This window comes from Kogia breviceps, chromosome 7 (assembly GCF_026419965.1).
Source record: "Kogia breviceps isolate mKogBre1 chromosome 7, mKogBre1 haplotype 1, whole genome shotgun sequence".
NCBI classification, from domain to species: Eukaryota; Metazoa; Chordata; class Mammalia; order Artiodactyla; family Physeteridae; genus Kogia; species Kogia breviceps.
Window position 1 is genome coordinate 14,352,143 of NC_081316.1, and position 15,997 is coordinate 14,368,139.

A 15,997-nucleotide genomic window follows, 5' to 3' on the forward strand; every position below is an offset into this window, starting at 1 on the left:
GCCACCAGGGAAGCCCTGTGGAATATTTCTGATTTAAATGTAAGCCATAGTTCTTTAAATTTCAGGTTTTTAAAAACATTTTAACCTACAGTGGTGGGCTTCATTTATCCTTAAACCAATCTTGCTGAGTATCCATACTATACAGTGATAGAGGCAAGCCATGTTTACTGCATTAGAACTAAATATGAATTACAGCTTACTTCTGTCTCACTGGTACAGTTTGTACCACCAAACTTTATTATTCCTCAATTTACAAAGACTTTCCCTCCCCACCCTCCCCCACCCCTACCACACCACACCCTACCCCACCCCGCCTCCGATGATTACAGTTACACTGTTCTAAGAGTCAGAGATTCCTATTACATCAGATTTCAGTGATGTGTTAAAATAGGGGAACTTTATCTGGCATTTGGAAACATTTTTATAGTAATGGAATTTTATTTCTTGCAGTAAGATATTATTTCTTTTCATCTTTGTAAAATGGTTTTGAATAAATCATAATTTTGCTTTTATCTGGTTATTATTCAGCTTCTCACTGAAAAAGAACATAAGCTGAGTAAAAGTAATCCCAAAACTTTTTCTCTTTCATATCTTCCCAATTACTTATTCACACTCAAGGAAAGCATTGCTGTCCTGAACCTACTTAGGTCTCATCTGACCAAGCTGAATGTTTGATTCATTCGTTTGGAACTATTTATTTAAGACCTACTTTGTTTCAACTCCAGAGATACAACAGTGTGTAAGAAAGATAGTGCCTGCCCTTGGGACAGTTGTTTCGATCTTTTCCCCAGTAAAAACTTCCTAGATTGGTCAGTTGGAAAACGGTATGGTAAATCAGTGGCTACTGTGAGATTAAAAACTGTTAAGACTTAATTAATGTATTACTTTTAGGGGGATATTTTCTGTTTTAAAAGGATTTCTGAAGTTTACTCTTCTTAATAAAGGAAACCAGTTTACACAGTTCAGTTTTGTTTGAATTGGCAAGGTGGTGCAAGAGATTTTGGAACAGACCAGCCTTCTCAGTGCCCTTTAGTTGAAGGCATTGAGTCCATCTGTTCCTGGGGCCCATCTTCCCTGTGGATGGAATAGACTACTTCTAGTCTGATTTTTAGGCTTAGGAGAGGTCCGTTATATCTCTGGGGGTGGAGGGGAACTCTGGCCACTTCTTGTTTTCCTTTTCAGCCTGTCAGACTCTAACAGTGGTTTTATAGAAGGTGTGTGTCCTGAATTGTTCCCCCTACAGATGAGAGCATATCAGTACTTCATAATATCTATTTGTTTTATATGGATTACATTGTTTCTGTTGAATAGCTATACCTAATACCAAAGGAAAAACACTTCCCCATATTATCCATCTTATTATACCCTTCTTCATGCTTTACCATTAAAGGGAAAAAGTAAATTGAAAAGTATTTTGTTGTGAAAATTTTTTGTCTTTTGCAATTTGTAGCATGATAAGCCTTTTCTGTTTCACTGCTGACAATTTTTTGCATGTCTTATAGGATAACTGTTGATCATTGTTTTGTTATATATTTATGTGTGTGTATATGTACATCCTGTGTGTATATATACGAATTTAAAAATAAAAAGCATGCTGCTTGGCCTGACTAGCTAATGTGTAATTGTACCTGGTAAACAATTTTTTTTTCTTTCAAATTCTGACCATAGAGGGATTGAGCTCTCTTTGCTCTGATGAGCCACCTTCAGAAATTATGACTTCCTTCTTTTGTTCATCTTCTGAAATATATAATACTGACCTTACAATACTACATGGAGAAAAAAGCAAAGTGTTAGGCAGCCAGCCTATTTTAGCCAAAGAAAGAAAAGACTGCTTGGCTCTTCTAGATGTGAAAAAGATGGAAAAGCCTCAGGGGACCAGTAAAGACATAGCAGACTCCCCAATTTCTGTTGCAGAAGGAGTTCACTGTAACCGTCCTTCCATTCCAGACAGTTTCCCAGATCATCCTGCTTTTCTCTCAAAGGAAGTTGGTCAAATGCAACAGCAGATAAATAAAGATCAAGAGTCCAAGAACCCAAATGAGGTACCAAGTAGGGACGATAGAACTGCCTTGGATGCAGATGACAAATTCACTTTGCTAACAGCCCAGAAGCCACGCACCGAGCAGTATAAAGCAGAAGGTATTTGTACATATTCCTTGTCCCCCTCTGAAGTTTCGGGAGGTGGTATTATGGAAAAGGATTCCCCTGAATCACCATTTGAAGTAATTATTGACAAAGCAGCATTTGACAGAGAATTTAAAGACGCATATAAGGAAAACATAAATGATTTTGGTAGCTGGGCAGTGCACACTGATAGAGAATCACCTGCAGATATTTCTGAGTCTAATGACAAAGTATTTCCACTGAGAAGTAAAGAAACAGGGCGTTCCCCAGCCTCTGCGTTGCTCACTAGGCAGTTTTCACACACAACTGCAGCATTGGAGGAGGTATCTAGATGTGTAAATGATATGCATAACTTTACTAATGAAATATTGACTTGGGATTTGGTTCCCCAAGTAAAACAGCAGAGTGATAAATCTGACTACATCACAAAAGCTGCAGGACCTGACATGGGTGAATATATGTCAGAAATTCCAGTTGTAAATCTTAAAAGTAACACTCATCAGAAAATTCCTGTATGTTCTATTAATGGGAGCACTACTATCCCTAAATCAACAGGTGATTGGGCAGAAACATCTCTCCCACAGGAAAATGCTATGCCAGGCCGTCTCAACTCCACACAGGAAATCAGTATCCAAGGTGTGCGAGGCAGTGTGCAGAAAAGAGAGGACACACTTTCAGAGTTACCTGGATCTCCGTTTGAGAAATGTGTCTCTCTTGGTTCTGGAGTGGCCACAGTGAAAGTGGTTTTACCTGATGGCCACCTGAAAGGTGAAATGAACTGGCAGACCTCTGTGTTGGGAGAAGTGACAGAGGCTGATAGTTCTGGTGAGTCTGATGACACGGTGATAGAGGACATCACAGCAGATACTTCATTCGAGAGCAACAAAATTCAGGCTGAAAAACCTGTTTCCATCCCAAGTGCTGTTGTAAAAATAGATGAAAGAGCAATCAAAGAGATTCGTAATTGTAATAGGGAAGACAAAACATCTGGAAACTTTGACGGGTCCATCAATGACTCTGCGCCACAACAAGTTCAGCCTGATATTGGAAGGAGTCCAGCTGGTGAGGCAGCATGTTCACAAGTACGTAATATGAATGTCACATCAGAAGATATGAAGCAGTCAGATAGTATGAGTGTAGTTGCTCCTGAAAGGCTTGTTGCAGCTGAGAACCCCAAACTTCCTTCAGAAGCATCTCCAAAGGTTTTTAATGATAAGACAGAATTCTCACAAAATGTGACAACCTCTGCCTATTTGGAGTCATTGCATGAAAAAAGTGTTAAAGATAAAGATGATTCTTCCCCAGAGGACCTGATAGCAGCCTTTACAGAAACCAGAGAGAAAGGAATAGTAGGTAAAGGTGAAGGAAATACCTTTGAAGCAACATCAGAGAAAACTAAGGACTTTAAAACAGCTCTTCCTGTAGATGTTTTACATGAAAGTGAGTCAGGTGGCTCTGAAATTAAAAACATAGAAGACAAATACAATGAACAAAGCAAAGAAACAGATGGGAGTGAGCTTCTGGATGTTTTCCCTACCCAAGGTACTCCAGTAGCATCTCTTGACTTAGACCAGGAGCAGCTCACAATCAAAGCACTGAAAGAACTGAATGAAAGGAAGGTTGAGAAGTCAGCTTCCGTACAGGATAAAGTAGAATCTCCCGAAGAAATACTCAAGCAGACTTTAACATTTGCTCCAGAATCTTGGCCACAGAGATCCTATGATGTCCTAGAACACAAAGATGTCAAGACTGGATCTGATCTCGGCATTTCCAAGAAGCCCAGTATTACCAAAGAAGCTACTAGGGTAGTTATCACTTCCAGCCTTAGCAAGACTGAACTGGTAAACAAGGATGTCCTAGCAAGACTTCTGGCAGAATTCTCAGGTAACTGTTTACATTAGAAATACTGCATGTGGTTAATTCTGCTATGATTGATTATTTAGAGTGCTATTTTTTTTAGTCTCTGATTTATATCACCAAAATTATAGCTAGAATAAAAATATACAGTAAAATGAGGAAAGGTAGATTTTTTTTTAATGTTGCTTGATTTGGTTTTCTTGTACAAGTATTTTCCAAAGCAGTAGACTACCTGTTAAAATTAATATTCTCGTAAAGAAAAAATTTTATGGTCCAGTTTTTTCATCGTTCCCCTTTCCTTATACGTTGGCCCTAGGGGAGATTGCTGCTTTTAAGAATATCGCTAGGCTCTTATTTATTTACAAAGCTTATTTTTAAATCTCTGTAATAGTAGCACTGCTTGGCACTTGGGTTTTTTGCTATGGGCCTTGGAAAATCTATTTAGCAATCAAAGATAAAGGAATCCCTGCTGGGAAGATAATAAATGAAACTTTTAATTAATTTGACCTTACACCGCAGAGATTTTATGCTCTGAAAGTAGGTAACCAGTATTGTAGTACAACTTTGTGAGTAATACTTAAGAGAACTCATGCATTCTTCTACTTTGGACCTTGTTTATCATGCTTCAGGCCAAAACCCAATATATGGTACTAGAAGCCCTTCCCCTTGTCTTCTATTTATTTGAGTGATTCTTTTCCTAGTGGTTGGCCTTCAGTTAAGTTATTTCAAATGCTCTCTGTTCTAGTGTCTTAGAAAGTGTAATGAAAAAAGGATATATAAAACCCTCCAAAAGTGACCCCCAACCTCTAATCTGATAACAAGTTCTGCACTTACTGTATGGTCAATGTTAGGTGCTATGTAGGACTGTGGTTTTCCAAACTTTTTAAACAATAGATCCCTTCTTTCAAATGAAATCATATGCAGAGTTATAATATTTAAAACAAAAAAGATTTTCGTTAAGATAAATTTATAAGTGAGATTATACCATTTACTTTTTTTTTTTTTTTCTGTAAAGGTTTTATTATGCAGAGTAAGGAGGGGGGCTCAGTCCTTAGCAGCCACTTTCCTCTCCTCATAGTATCCAGAACACTGATCAGCTCCTCCTGAAGGGGGCACTCCTTGTAAGGAGTGAAGCCCCATGCCTCTCAGAGCTGGTCCCTCACTAACTTGCTTTGCTTGGTAAGGTGCCCTGCTGGCATCTGTGCGTCACCTTCCTTGCTCATGTTCTGGGTCACCATGAAGCCCATAGTCATGGGCTGCTGCAGAGCCATGGCTGCTGCCTTTAATGCCTGCAGCAGAAAGGCACTGTTTATTTTTTATAAAGACATTTCCTTACTGAAGACCATGGGCAGATGATTTAATCTTACTAAATTTTAATCCTTAAAATAGAGATAATAATGGTACTTACTTTATAATAATAGTGAGAGGGTTACATGTGAAAATGCAGGTAATGCAGGGCCTAGTATATACTGAATATTCATTTAGCACCAAGTACAGGACCTGGCATATAGTAGGTACTGGATAATTACTTGTTAGTGAATGAATTGTTAATAATTATCAGTGAAAACATCGAGACTTTTTTATAAACTCAAAAATTTGAAATGGCAGTTAAGGATAGCTGTTATACTCTAGTAATTGAAGATTGTTGAACTTGGATTAAAGAGCTGAATTATTGTTGCTTCACAGTGTCTAGAAGTGTGACTTTAAACAATTACATTACATCACCTTTTGGGGCCTCAGTTGTAAAGTGAGGATGTTGAAGTAGGTAATCATCAGTATCATTTCAATAATATGATTCTCTGACTCTGGTATATTCTAGCTTTCTTCATTAGTTGTTGTCAAAGTTCTTAAAGGTAATTCTTTTGAGTGATGAGGCATATAGAAATTAGGCAACAATCCAGAGTCTAATTCTGGCAAATACCTGCTTTAGTGTGACCTTAGACAACTGGCCAGATTGGTTTGGCATCTTCCTTTGTTAATATTCTGGTAGTTATTTTGCCCTGCTTCACAGTGTTGTAGTAAATAAAGTACTGTGTACTAATTATCAGTAAATCTCAACTGAGTTATTTAATCTAGTGTGAGAGGTAAAAAGGAGTATGGAAGTTTAGCATATTTGTCACTGACCAAATTCTGTGATTAGTAGATATTTTTAGATGATAATTAAAGAAGACTAGTATAATTAGACCAAGAAGCTAAAAAGTCTTCCTTAAGGTTTCAGAATTGAAAACCTTTTAAACTTGTCTTCATGAATAAATCTTTTAAATATAAACTATAGCAAAATATAACAGTCTGGTTCTAAGTAGTATATCTGAGTAGTCTTCCTTTCTAAAGTAAAACCAGTTCTGTAATTATGTCCTGCCTAAAGTTGTTGGGGAAAATAGGCAAAAGAAACAATGAAAAAAATTAATGGTTTTTTTTTTTTTTTTTGCTGTCCTATGGTATATATGACAGTATATAACAAAGAACTAGAAATGACCTAGCAATTTTGTCTCTAGGTATGAATTCTAAGTTTTTAAAAAAAGCATTTATGTGCAAAAACAACTACAAAGATGTTCTTTGTAGGGCTGTTTATGATAGTGGCATATATCTCTATCTTAACAATTAGAGATTGTTTGAGTATCTTTTAGTATGTCTGTGCAGTTGAATACTATATAGCCATTGGAATTGTTATAGGTTGGTGTTTTCCTCTTTTTTTTAAGAAATTGAAAAATATAGAAAAGTACAAAAAGACATACACTTGTATTCCTATATATTAGAATTAACTCTATTCATTGTTAATTAGTGATCATATTTGCTTCCAAACTAAAGGACCCTTTGATTACCTCCTGACCAACTCCTTCCCCTTGCCCAGAGGGTAACTACTGTCAGTGGAGCTGATAACATCCTTCCACTACATTTTAAATTTGTGCATGTGTGGTATTGTTTTGTACTTTTAAAGCTTTACTAGTATTATTTTTGTTATGCAACTTGTTTCATTCAGCATTAGGTTTTTTTAAACTCTTTTCATGTTGAAATATGTATAATTCTATTTAACAGCTGTGTAGTAATCAATTTTATTACTATGTCATTTCCCTTTTAATTAAGATTTGGATTATTTTCCATTTTTTACTATTATAGACAGTGCTGAAGTTAACATCCTTGTACTTGCCTGTTTTTACACACATGCACATATTTCTCTAGGGTCACTGTGCCACTGCTTATCAATTTCACTTCTGGGTATGTGCATTATTTTTCTAGTTACTGTCAATTTGCTGTCAAAGTTGAAGTTTCTTCTGTTATGTGAAAATGTTCATAATTAATTAATAAAAACTATATTATTGAATATAGCAGAGTTTTTATTACATGATGAATCCGTAAGTAGAAAAAAACAAGTTACAAAACAAGGTTTTCAGAATAATACCTACTTTGGTATCATTAAAAGTGAATCTGTATACCTACACACAGTGATTATGAAGTAAATTTTTAAAAACAAGATCACGATGACTTTTCTTGCAATATGGCCAATATTGGCCAAGGCCAATAGGCTTTCACTGGACCTGATCTTTCTGCATGTAACTATGTCCTCTGGACAAAATTGTGGGGGCAGCGAGGGAGCCCTGGAAACACTGGAAAATGAGCAAAAGCAGACAGATTCTGAAAAAGGGCTGACACTTTCAGGAAGAGAGAGCATGAAATTAATTTTCCATTTTTACTGCTTTTGGCCAGAGGAAGGCTGAAGTTGGCACCTGGCAGCTTGGTTGAAAACTTAATAGAAAACTTATCAGAAGACAGAATTCAGGTCAGCCACAAGCATTCGACCACTGAAAAGTGAGGGGAGGAAGAGTCCTGGGAAGGAGAGATCTAGAGAGTGACAGCCTAAGATTCTGAGTATAAGCTCTCTATATAAGCTTCTGTTTAATCGCTGAACCACAAAGATAAAAGAACTGAACTAAGATTTGAGGTGTTGATTGCCCAGAGAGTTTGCAGTTTGGGTCTAAGCCAAATTTAATTGCATACTAAATCAGAAATATCGGTACTCTCTGGAGGAATATAACAGAGTCCAGAGGCTACACAGCATAATATTCATAATGTCCAAGATATTATCTGTAACTACGCAACATTTTAAAAACCAGGAAAATGTAACTTAGTCTGAAGAAAAAAGACAACCAACAGAAACTAACTTCATATGTTAGAATTGAGAAACAGGTTTTAAGGCAGCTACTATAACTGATCAGTTGAAGTAAAGGAAAATATTCTTGCACTGAATGAAAACAAAGGAAATCTCAACTGAGAAATAGAAACAAAAAAGAGCAAAGTGGAATTCTGTAATACAGCAGCTAAAATTAAAATTCACTGAGTAGCCTTAACAGTAAAACAGAGATGATAGAAGAGTCAGTGAACTCGATGATAGATGAACAGAAAATTACCCAACCTGAAGAATAGAAAGAAAGATTACCAAGCTTCATGGACTTTTGGGACAATATTATAAGAGCTAACGTGTATAGTTGGAATCCCAGAAGAGAGGAAAGTGAGAGGCTGGAGAAGAACATATTTGAAGATAAAATGACAGAAAAAAACCCTTGAAATTTTATGAAAAACATATTTACTGATTAAAGAAGCTTAGCAAACACCTACTAGGATAAGGATGAAGAAAACCATACCGTGGTACATGTGTCAGAGGTCCCCAAGACCACTGTCAGGCTCAGTGATTTGCTAGCACTCACAAGATTCAGAAGCTGTTATACTTACTGTATACAGCAAAAGGACACAGATTAGAATTGACAAAGGGGAAAGACACATGGGATAAAGTCCAGGAGGAACCAGGTGCAAGCTTCCGGGTGTCTAATAGAGTCGCACAGAGCTGTCCTTAATTCTTCCATCAAGGACACATGACAGCATGTGCGAAGTGCTGCCAACTAGGAAAGCTCACCCAGTCCTGGGTGTTCAGGGTGACACGCAGTACCCCCTTAACTTACCTCAGCTACTCAGACCCCAGCCACCTAGAGCAAGAACAGGTGTTTGCCATAAATCATATTGTTCAGGTAGACTTAAGTGGTCATGCTGGTACAGCATGGCCCAAGGCCCCAGGTATGCAAAAACACTGATCAGCCAGAATATGCCAAGGGCTCAGAGTTCATCTCCCAGGAGCCAGGCAAAGGGCAGTCCTGAAGACAGACCTTTCTTTGGCATGTTCAGGGTTTGAGCATTCCAGAACTGCCAAGTTAATCCTTTCCTTCCCAGTGTGTCTTAGTCAAATTGCTGAAACGAAAGATAAGAAGAAAACTGACACATATAAAGGAATGACAGTTATAATTAGAGCTTACTTCTTACCACTAACCACAGATGCCAGAAGACAGTGAAATAACATCTTTTAAAGTGCTAAACGGGGAACAAAGTCAGCCAGGATCTCTGTTCAGCAAAAATACCTTGCAAGAATGAAGGCAAAATAAAGACATTTTTAGATAAAAGAAAACTAAGAGAATCTATCACTAGAAGACCCGTACAAGAAACAGTAAAAGAAGTTCTTCAGATTGAAGGGAATTGATACCAGATAGAAACTTAGACCTTCAGGAAAGAATGAAGGGCATTGAAAATGGTAAATAGCTGAGTAAATATAAAAGACTTATTTTTTTCCTCTTCTTTAAAATATGTAAGACTGTTTAAAGGAGAAATTATGATGTGTGCGGAGATTATAATGTTTATTTCATATGACAGTTTATAACAAAAGGCAAGAGTATGTGAATCTATACTATAGCAGGGGTTCCTATATTTTTTATGAAGTGGTATAATATTTTAAGTAGATTGAAAAGTCAAGGGTGTATGTCTCCCAAGAGGTGGGAGACTTGGTGCAATCACTATGTTAGTGGACTGAAGACTACAATCAGAGTGACAGACTGCATAAAAATGCAAGACCTACTTATATGCTGACTATAAACGATATGTATTAAATGTAAAGACACAGAAGTTGAAAGGAAATGGATGGGAAAAGGTATACCAAGAAACATATACCTGTATGCCATGCAGAAGTAAGCATAAGAAGACAAAGGGTATTACCAGAAGTAAAAAGTGACATGTTATCATGATAAAAGATATCAAGACATCTTGACAGTTGTAAATGTATATGTGCCTAATAACAGCTTCAAAATAAATGAAGCAAAAATCGACAGAATTAGAGGGAGGAATAGGGAGTTCTTTAATCATAATTACTGGTTTTAATATCTCTTGCTCAGCAGTTGATAAACCAGCTACACAGAAACACAGATCTGAACAGCACAATCAACCACTTTGGCCTACATGATACTTATAGAACACTGTGCCCTATAGCAGCATAATACACATTCTTTTCCAGATGCACAAGGTATACATTCACCAGTATAGACAACATGCTAGGCCATATAACAACTCAGTAAATTTAAAAGATTAAGGTCATACAAAATATGTTCTCAGACCATAATGAAATAAAAACTTTAAACAATGAAAATAAGATATCTAGGAAAATTCCCAAATTATTTGGAAATTAAGCAAGTCACTTTTATATAATCTATAGCTCAAAGAAGAAATCATGAGAAAAAAATTTAAACTGAATGACAGTGAAAATACAATATATCAAACTTGTGGAATGTAGTGCTGAAAGGGAAATTTATGGTTCTAAGTGCATGTATTAGAAAAGAAAAATATGTAAATTCAGTGATGTTAAGGTTTCAACGTAAGCTGGAAAAAGCACATCCAAAGGAAGTAGAAGGAAAGAAAGAATAAAAGTAAGAGCAGAAGTTAAAGGAATAAAAAACATTAACAAAGCCAAAATTTGGTTCCTGAAAAAGATTAACAAAATTGATTTCTTGACTGATCAAAAAAAAAAGCAAATACAGATTACCAATATTAAGCATGAAAAGGGGGTTATTTCAGATTCTACAGATATTAAAAGGACAATAGAATATTATGAACAACTTTATGCCAACTTAGATGAAACAAATTCCTTGAAAAATACAATTTACCAAAGCTAACACAATTTCTATTAAATCCATTATTAGGGCTTCCCTGGTGGCGCAGTGGTTGAGAGTCCGCCTGCCGATGCAGGAGACACGGGTTCGTGCCCTGGTCCGGGAAGATCCCACATGCCGCGGAGCAACTAAGCCCGTGAGCCATGGCCGCTGAGCCTGTGCGTCCGGAGCCTGTGCTCCGCAACGGGAGAGGCCACAACAGTGAGAGGCCCGCATACCGCAAAAAAAAAAAAAAAAAAAAAATCCATTATTAAAAATCTCACCAAAAAAAGTCGAGGCCCAGTGGTTTTACTGGGGAGGTTTTTCAAGCATTTAAGGAAAAAAGAGGAGAGAACACTTTCCAACTCATAGACTAGTATATGTATAGTAATACCAAAACTGGAGAAAGACACTACAAAGAAAATTATATAGACTAGTGTCCCTATGGAACATAATAAGATGAGAAATCCTTCACAAAATATTAGCAAATTAAAAAAAAGTTAGCAAATCAAATCCAGCACTCTGTCAGATACAGAAAAGATACTTGAAAAAGCTCAACATCCTTTTCTGATAAAAATTTTCAGCAAACTAGGAATAGAAGGTAATCTCCTCAGTCTAATAAATGATATCTATTGAAAACTATAGCTGTCATTGTGCTTAATGCCAAAATATTGGACACTTTCCCCTAACATTGGATACAAGGCAAAGATACTCACCCTCACCATTTGTATTCAGCATTATACTGGAGGTCCTCCCCTTTGAATTAAGACAAGAAATAGAAATAAAAGGAATGACTATTGGAAAAGAAGTTGTTAAGCTGTCTTAATTTGCAAATTACATGATTGTGTACATAGAAAATCCTAAGGAATCTATTGATAAAAAGCAACTGCTAAGACTAATACGTGAATTTAATTTAGCAAGTTTACAGGATTTTAGGTTAATACACAAAACTCAGTTTCATTTGTTATATACTAGCAACAAATAATCAGAAAATTAAAAAGTTTTAAAGTTCCATTTACAATAGCACCAAAGCATAAAATAGGAGTAAATTTAACCAAAAGAAAAAAATGTGTAAGACCTCTATACTGAAAATTACAAAACTGCAGAGAGAAGCTCAGGAATTGTCTAAGAAGAGAACCATGCTGTGTTCATGGATTGGAAACCTCGATGTCATAAAGAAGTCAGTCCTACCTAAATTCACCTATGGATTCAGTACAGTTCAAAGTCGTAGAAGAATTTTTCAATAGAAATTGACAAGCTCATTCTAAAATTTCTTTGGAAGTACACAGACCTAGCAAATCCAAAGCAATCTTGAAAAAGGACAAAAATTTGAGGGCTTGGAATAGTCCAAGGCATTATAAAACTCTAGTAATAAAGACTGTGGAACTTGCAAAAGAGTCAACAAGTAGATCAAAGAAACAGAGAATCCAGAAATAACACATTGCCAAAAATTTGGCAACTTAGCACAACTTTATTATCTCACAGTTTTCAAGGGTCAGGAGTCCAGGCACAGGTTAGCTGGATCCTCTGCTCAGGATCTCACCAGACTGAAATAAAGTGTGATTCTGAAATCACCAGGTGTGAACCAGGGTTGGGGTCTCATCTGAGGCTCAGGGTTCTCTTCCAAGCTCACTGATTGTTGGTAGGATTCAGTTCCTGGAGGTTGAAGGACCGGATCCCTCTTTTCTAGCTTGCTGGCGGTGGGGCGGGGATCGTGCTCAGCACCAGGAGGCTGCGCTCAGATCCTGGTCTTGTGGCCCTCTCACAACATATGGTAGCTTGCTTCTTCAAAGCTGTCAGGAGAATTTCTCTCTACTCTGCTGCAGGATCTTATATAACTGAAACTTAAACACGAGAGTGACCATCCCATCATATTCACAGGGTCTGCTCACATTTGGGGGTAGGAGGAAGTATTATATAAAGCATGTACACCGAGGAGTAAAGAGTCTTGGGGCCATCTTAGCATTCCGCCTACCACAATCCCTACTTCATATGATATGCAGAAATGAACTTAAAATGGAACATTAAAAACTAAAATCATGAAACTTTTAGAAGAAAGCGTAGGAGAATATCTTCATGACTTGGAGGTAGACAAAGGTTTCTTAAGTCACAGAATGCACTAGCCGTAAAATAAAGGATCGATGAGTTAGACTTCATCAGAAGTAAAACTTGCTCATTAAAAGACACCACTAATAGTCAAGCCATTGACTAGGAGAAAGTATTTACAAAACATGTGTCTGATGAGGGACTAGTATCCAGGAAATATTTAAAACTACATTTCTACAACAAAAGTGCAAACAACACAATAAAAGAAATTGGGCAAAAAAGATTCTGGCACTTACAAAAGATATAAAAATAACCAATAACCCAGTGAAAATGTGTTCAACTTCACAAGTCTTCATGTAATTAAAATCAAAATAAGTTATCACTACACATCCACCTGAATGGCTAAAATTAAAGACTGACAACAACTAACTCTCAAACTATTGGTAAGAATGCAGAATAGTACAGATATTTTGGAGAAAGTTTGGCCAGTTTCTTAAGAGAACTAAACATGCATGTGTCCCATGACCTAGCAACTCCACTGCAGAGAAATGAAAACATTCATACAAACACTTGTATATGTTCATAGCAGTTTTATTCATCACAGCTCAAAGCTATTCATCGATAAAGGAGTAGATAACCTGTGGTATAGCTAGTTATCTTTTGATACTTGCAACAAATATGGATGAATCTCAAATTATGAATAGTGGAAGAAGCAGTACAGAAAGGATTCATACTGCATGATTCCATTTATATGAAATCGTAGAACAAGCAAACTATTCTATGTAGGGAAAAGAACCAGAGCAGAGCAGTGGCTACTTCTTGGCGTGTTGGCTGGGAAAGAACATGAGAAAACTTTTTGGGGTGATGATAATGTTCTATAGTTTGATAGGGTTACATAGGTATGTGCATGTGTCCAAACTCAGCGAATGTATTGTATATTTCATCATATGTAAATTTATATCAAAAGAAAAACAGTAAATATTGAACTTCGTTAATGATATGCAAGCTGAAGATGATTTCCTGATATTTGTTATTTACTCTGAAATATATTTTTAAAAATTGGGCTAGTGGATAAGAGGAACCGATACATAAGTAAGTATAGTAAAACATTAATGATCATGGTGATGGTTACACAACAAGAATGTACTTAAAGTCACTGAACTATATACTTTAAAATGGTTAAGATGGTAAGTTTTATGTTACATATATTTACCACAGTAAAAAAATTAAAGTAAGACATTACTAGTATTGAATAAAAATCTAGGTGGTGATTATATGGGTGTTCACTGTAAACTATTTCTAATGTGCTGTATGTTGGGAGGAAGTTAAATGTTGGCGGGGAATAAGGCAGAGTGGAGAAAAGCTGTCCCAGTTACCGACCAAATTCCCATTTTTTCCATGAGGGAAACACTCAGTAGAGCTCCCAGGAAAATAGAATGAGATCTCAGAAGTCAAGGGTATGTATATTACCTAATACTTCATTTTTAAAATTTCTTTTGCTTATTACTGGTAAAGATTTTAGAGACTATAAGCTGTTTTTTAGAAGAAAATAATTTTATCACTTATTACGATAGTCTGAAACCATGTCACTTATCTGCCTTACTTCACAGACTGTCAAAGAAGCATACAAGTGCAAGTGTATTGTAACCATAGGAGAAGTGTCATGTTACCAATAACAAGACTAGCATCGGGACTTCCCTGGTGGCGCAGTGGTTGAGAGTCCCCCTGCCGATGCAGGGAACACGGGTTTGTGCACCGGTCCGGGAAGATCCCACATGCCGCGGAGCGGCTGGGCCCGTGAGCCGTGGCCGCTGAGGCTGCGCGTTTGGACCCTGTGCTCCGCAACGGGAGAGGCCACAGCAGTGAGAGGCCCGCGTATCACCAATAAATAAATAAAAGACTAGCGTCGGAAGATTGAATTAAAAATAAATGTGTGCAAAGGGCATAAAATCACTTTTTAAAAAATACATTTATTTATTTATTTTTGGCTGTGTTGGGTCTTCGTTGCTGCGTGCGGGCTTTCTCTAGTTGCGGCGAGCGGGGGCTACTCTTCGTTGCGGTGAGCAGGCTTCTCATTGCGGTGGCTTCTCGTTGCGGAGCACAGGCTCTAGGAGCACGGGCCTCAGTGGTTGTGGCACGCGGGCTCAGTAGTTGTGGCTCGTGGGTTCTAGGGCGCAGGCTCAGTAGTTGTGGCGCACAAGCTTAACTGCTCTGTGGCATGTGGGGATCTTCCTGGCTCAGGGCTTGAACCTGTGTCCCCTGCATTGGCAGGCAGATTCTTAACCACTGCACCACCAGGGAAGCCCTAAAATCACTTTTTAAGTTTGGGCTTTCACAGTTATTAGCAATTAACTAGTGCTTTGTTTAATTTTAGATTGGATCTGATTATCTTCTGCAGACTTAAGTCTAGACTTTCTTAGTTGGAGAATTAAGTAGTTGTCAAACATGTGCAAATAACCAGCTGTACCTAGAAGAAAAAAAAAAGGATAGAAAACTAAAGCTAGAGTTTTGTGCCTTTATCCTTTCCATCATGATTCAGAACTGCATTTATTATCTTTAATTATATTCTTTAGATAACTTAGTTCAAAAGTTCACATTTTCAGATCTACTTAGTTATTCTGTTGGGCAAGGGTAGTCAAGGCCATTTTGTCTTCTGTGCTTTTAAAATCTGAAATTGAAAGCAAGTGGGGTTGTTAGGTTATTTTAATGAATGAAAAACTTTTTTCTTGACCATCTTTGAGAAGAATGCCAGCTTGAAAGGGGTTCCTACAAATTTCTTTGGCCTGCTGCTAGGTACATCCGTGGCCAAAAGCATGTATGTTTGTCTTTGACAGTTTTGTATTTTGTCGTTGATCCTTCTGTGCCATTATGAGTGGAGTGTCTTTTTTATGTGGGATCTTCTCAGACCAGGAGGCGGATTCTCAACCACTGCTCCACCAGGGAAGCCCCAAAGTGGAGTGTCTTTGGTAAGCATAAATCTGTAGTAGAGCAGACTATTAACCCATTTCAGC

General features: G+C 37.3%; 1 protein-coding gene across 5 annotated transcripts in view; it reads left to right on the plus strand.

Annotated features, from left to right (window-relative positions):
- The window catches only part of RTN3 (reticulon 3), a 63,401-nt gene that overhangs the window by 25,940 nt on the left and 21,464 nt on the right, over positions 1–15,997 (plus strand). The window contains exons 3-4 of one of the 5 annotated variants that reach the window (XM_067037468.1): positions 1,669–2,139; positions 2,680–4,008. The exons of 2 other annotated variants lie outside the window; for them this stretch is intronic. In XM_067037468.1, coding sequence (XP_066893569.1) covers positions 1,669–2,139; positions 2,680–4,008 — 1,800 coding nt within the window. Of the gene's footprint in view, positions 1–1,668; positions 4,009–15,997 lie in introns of all 5 variants that reach the window. 2 more of the 5 variants (XM_059069953.2, XM_067037467.1) reach the window with 2 other exon arrangements.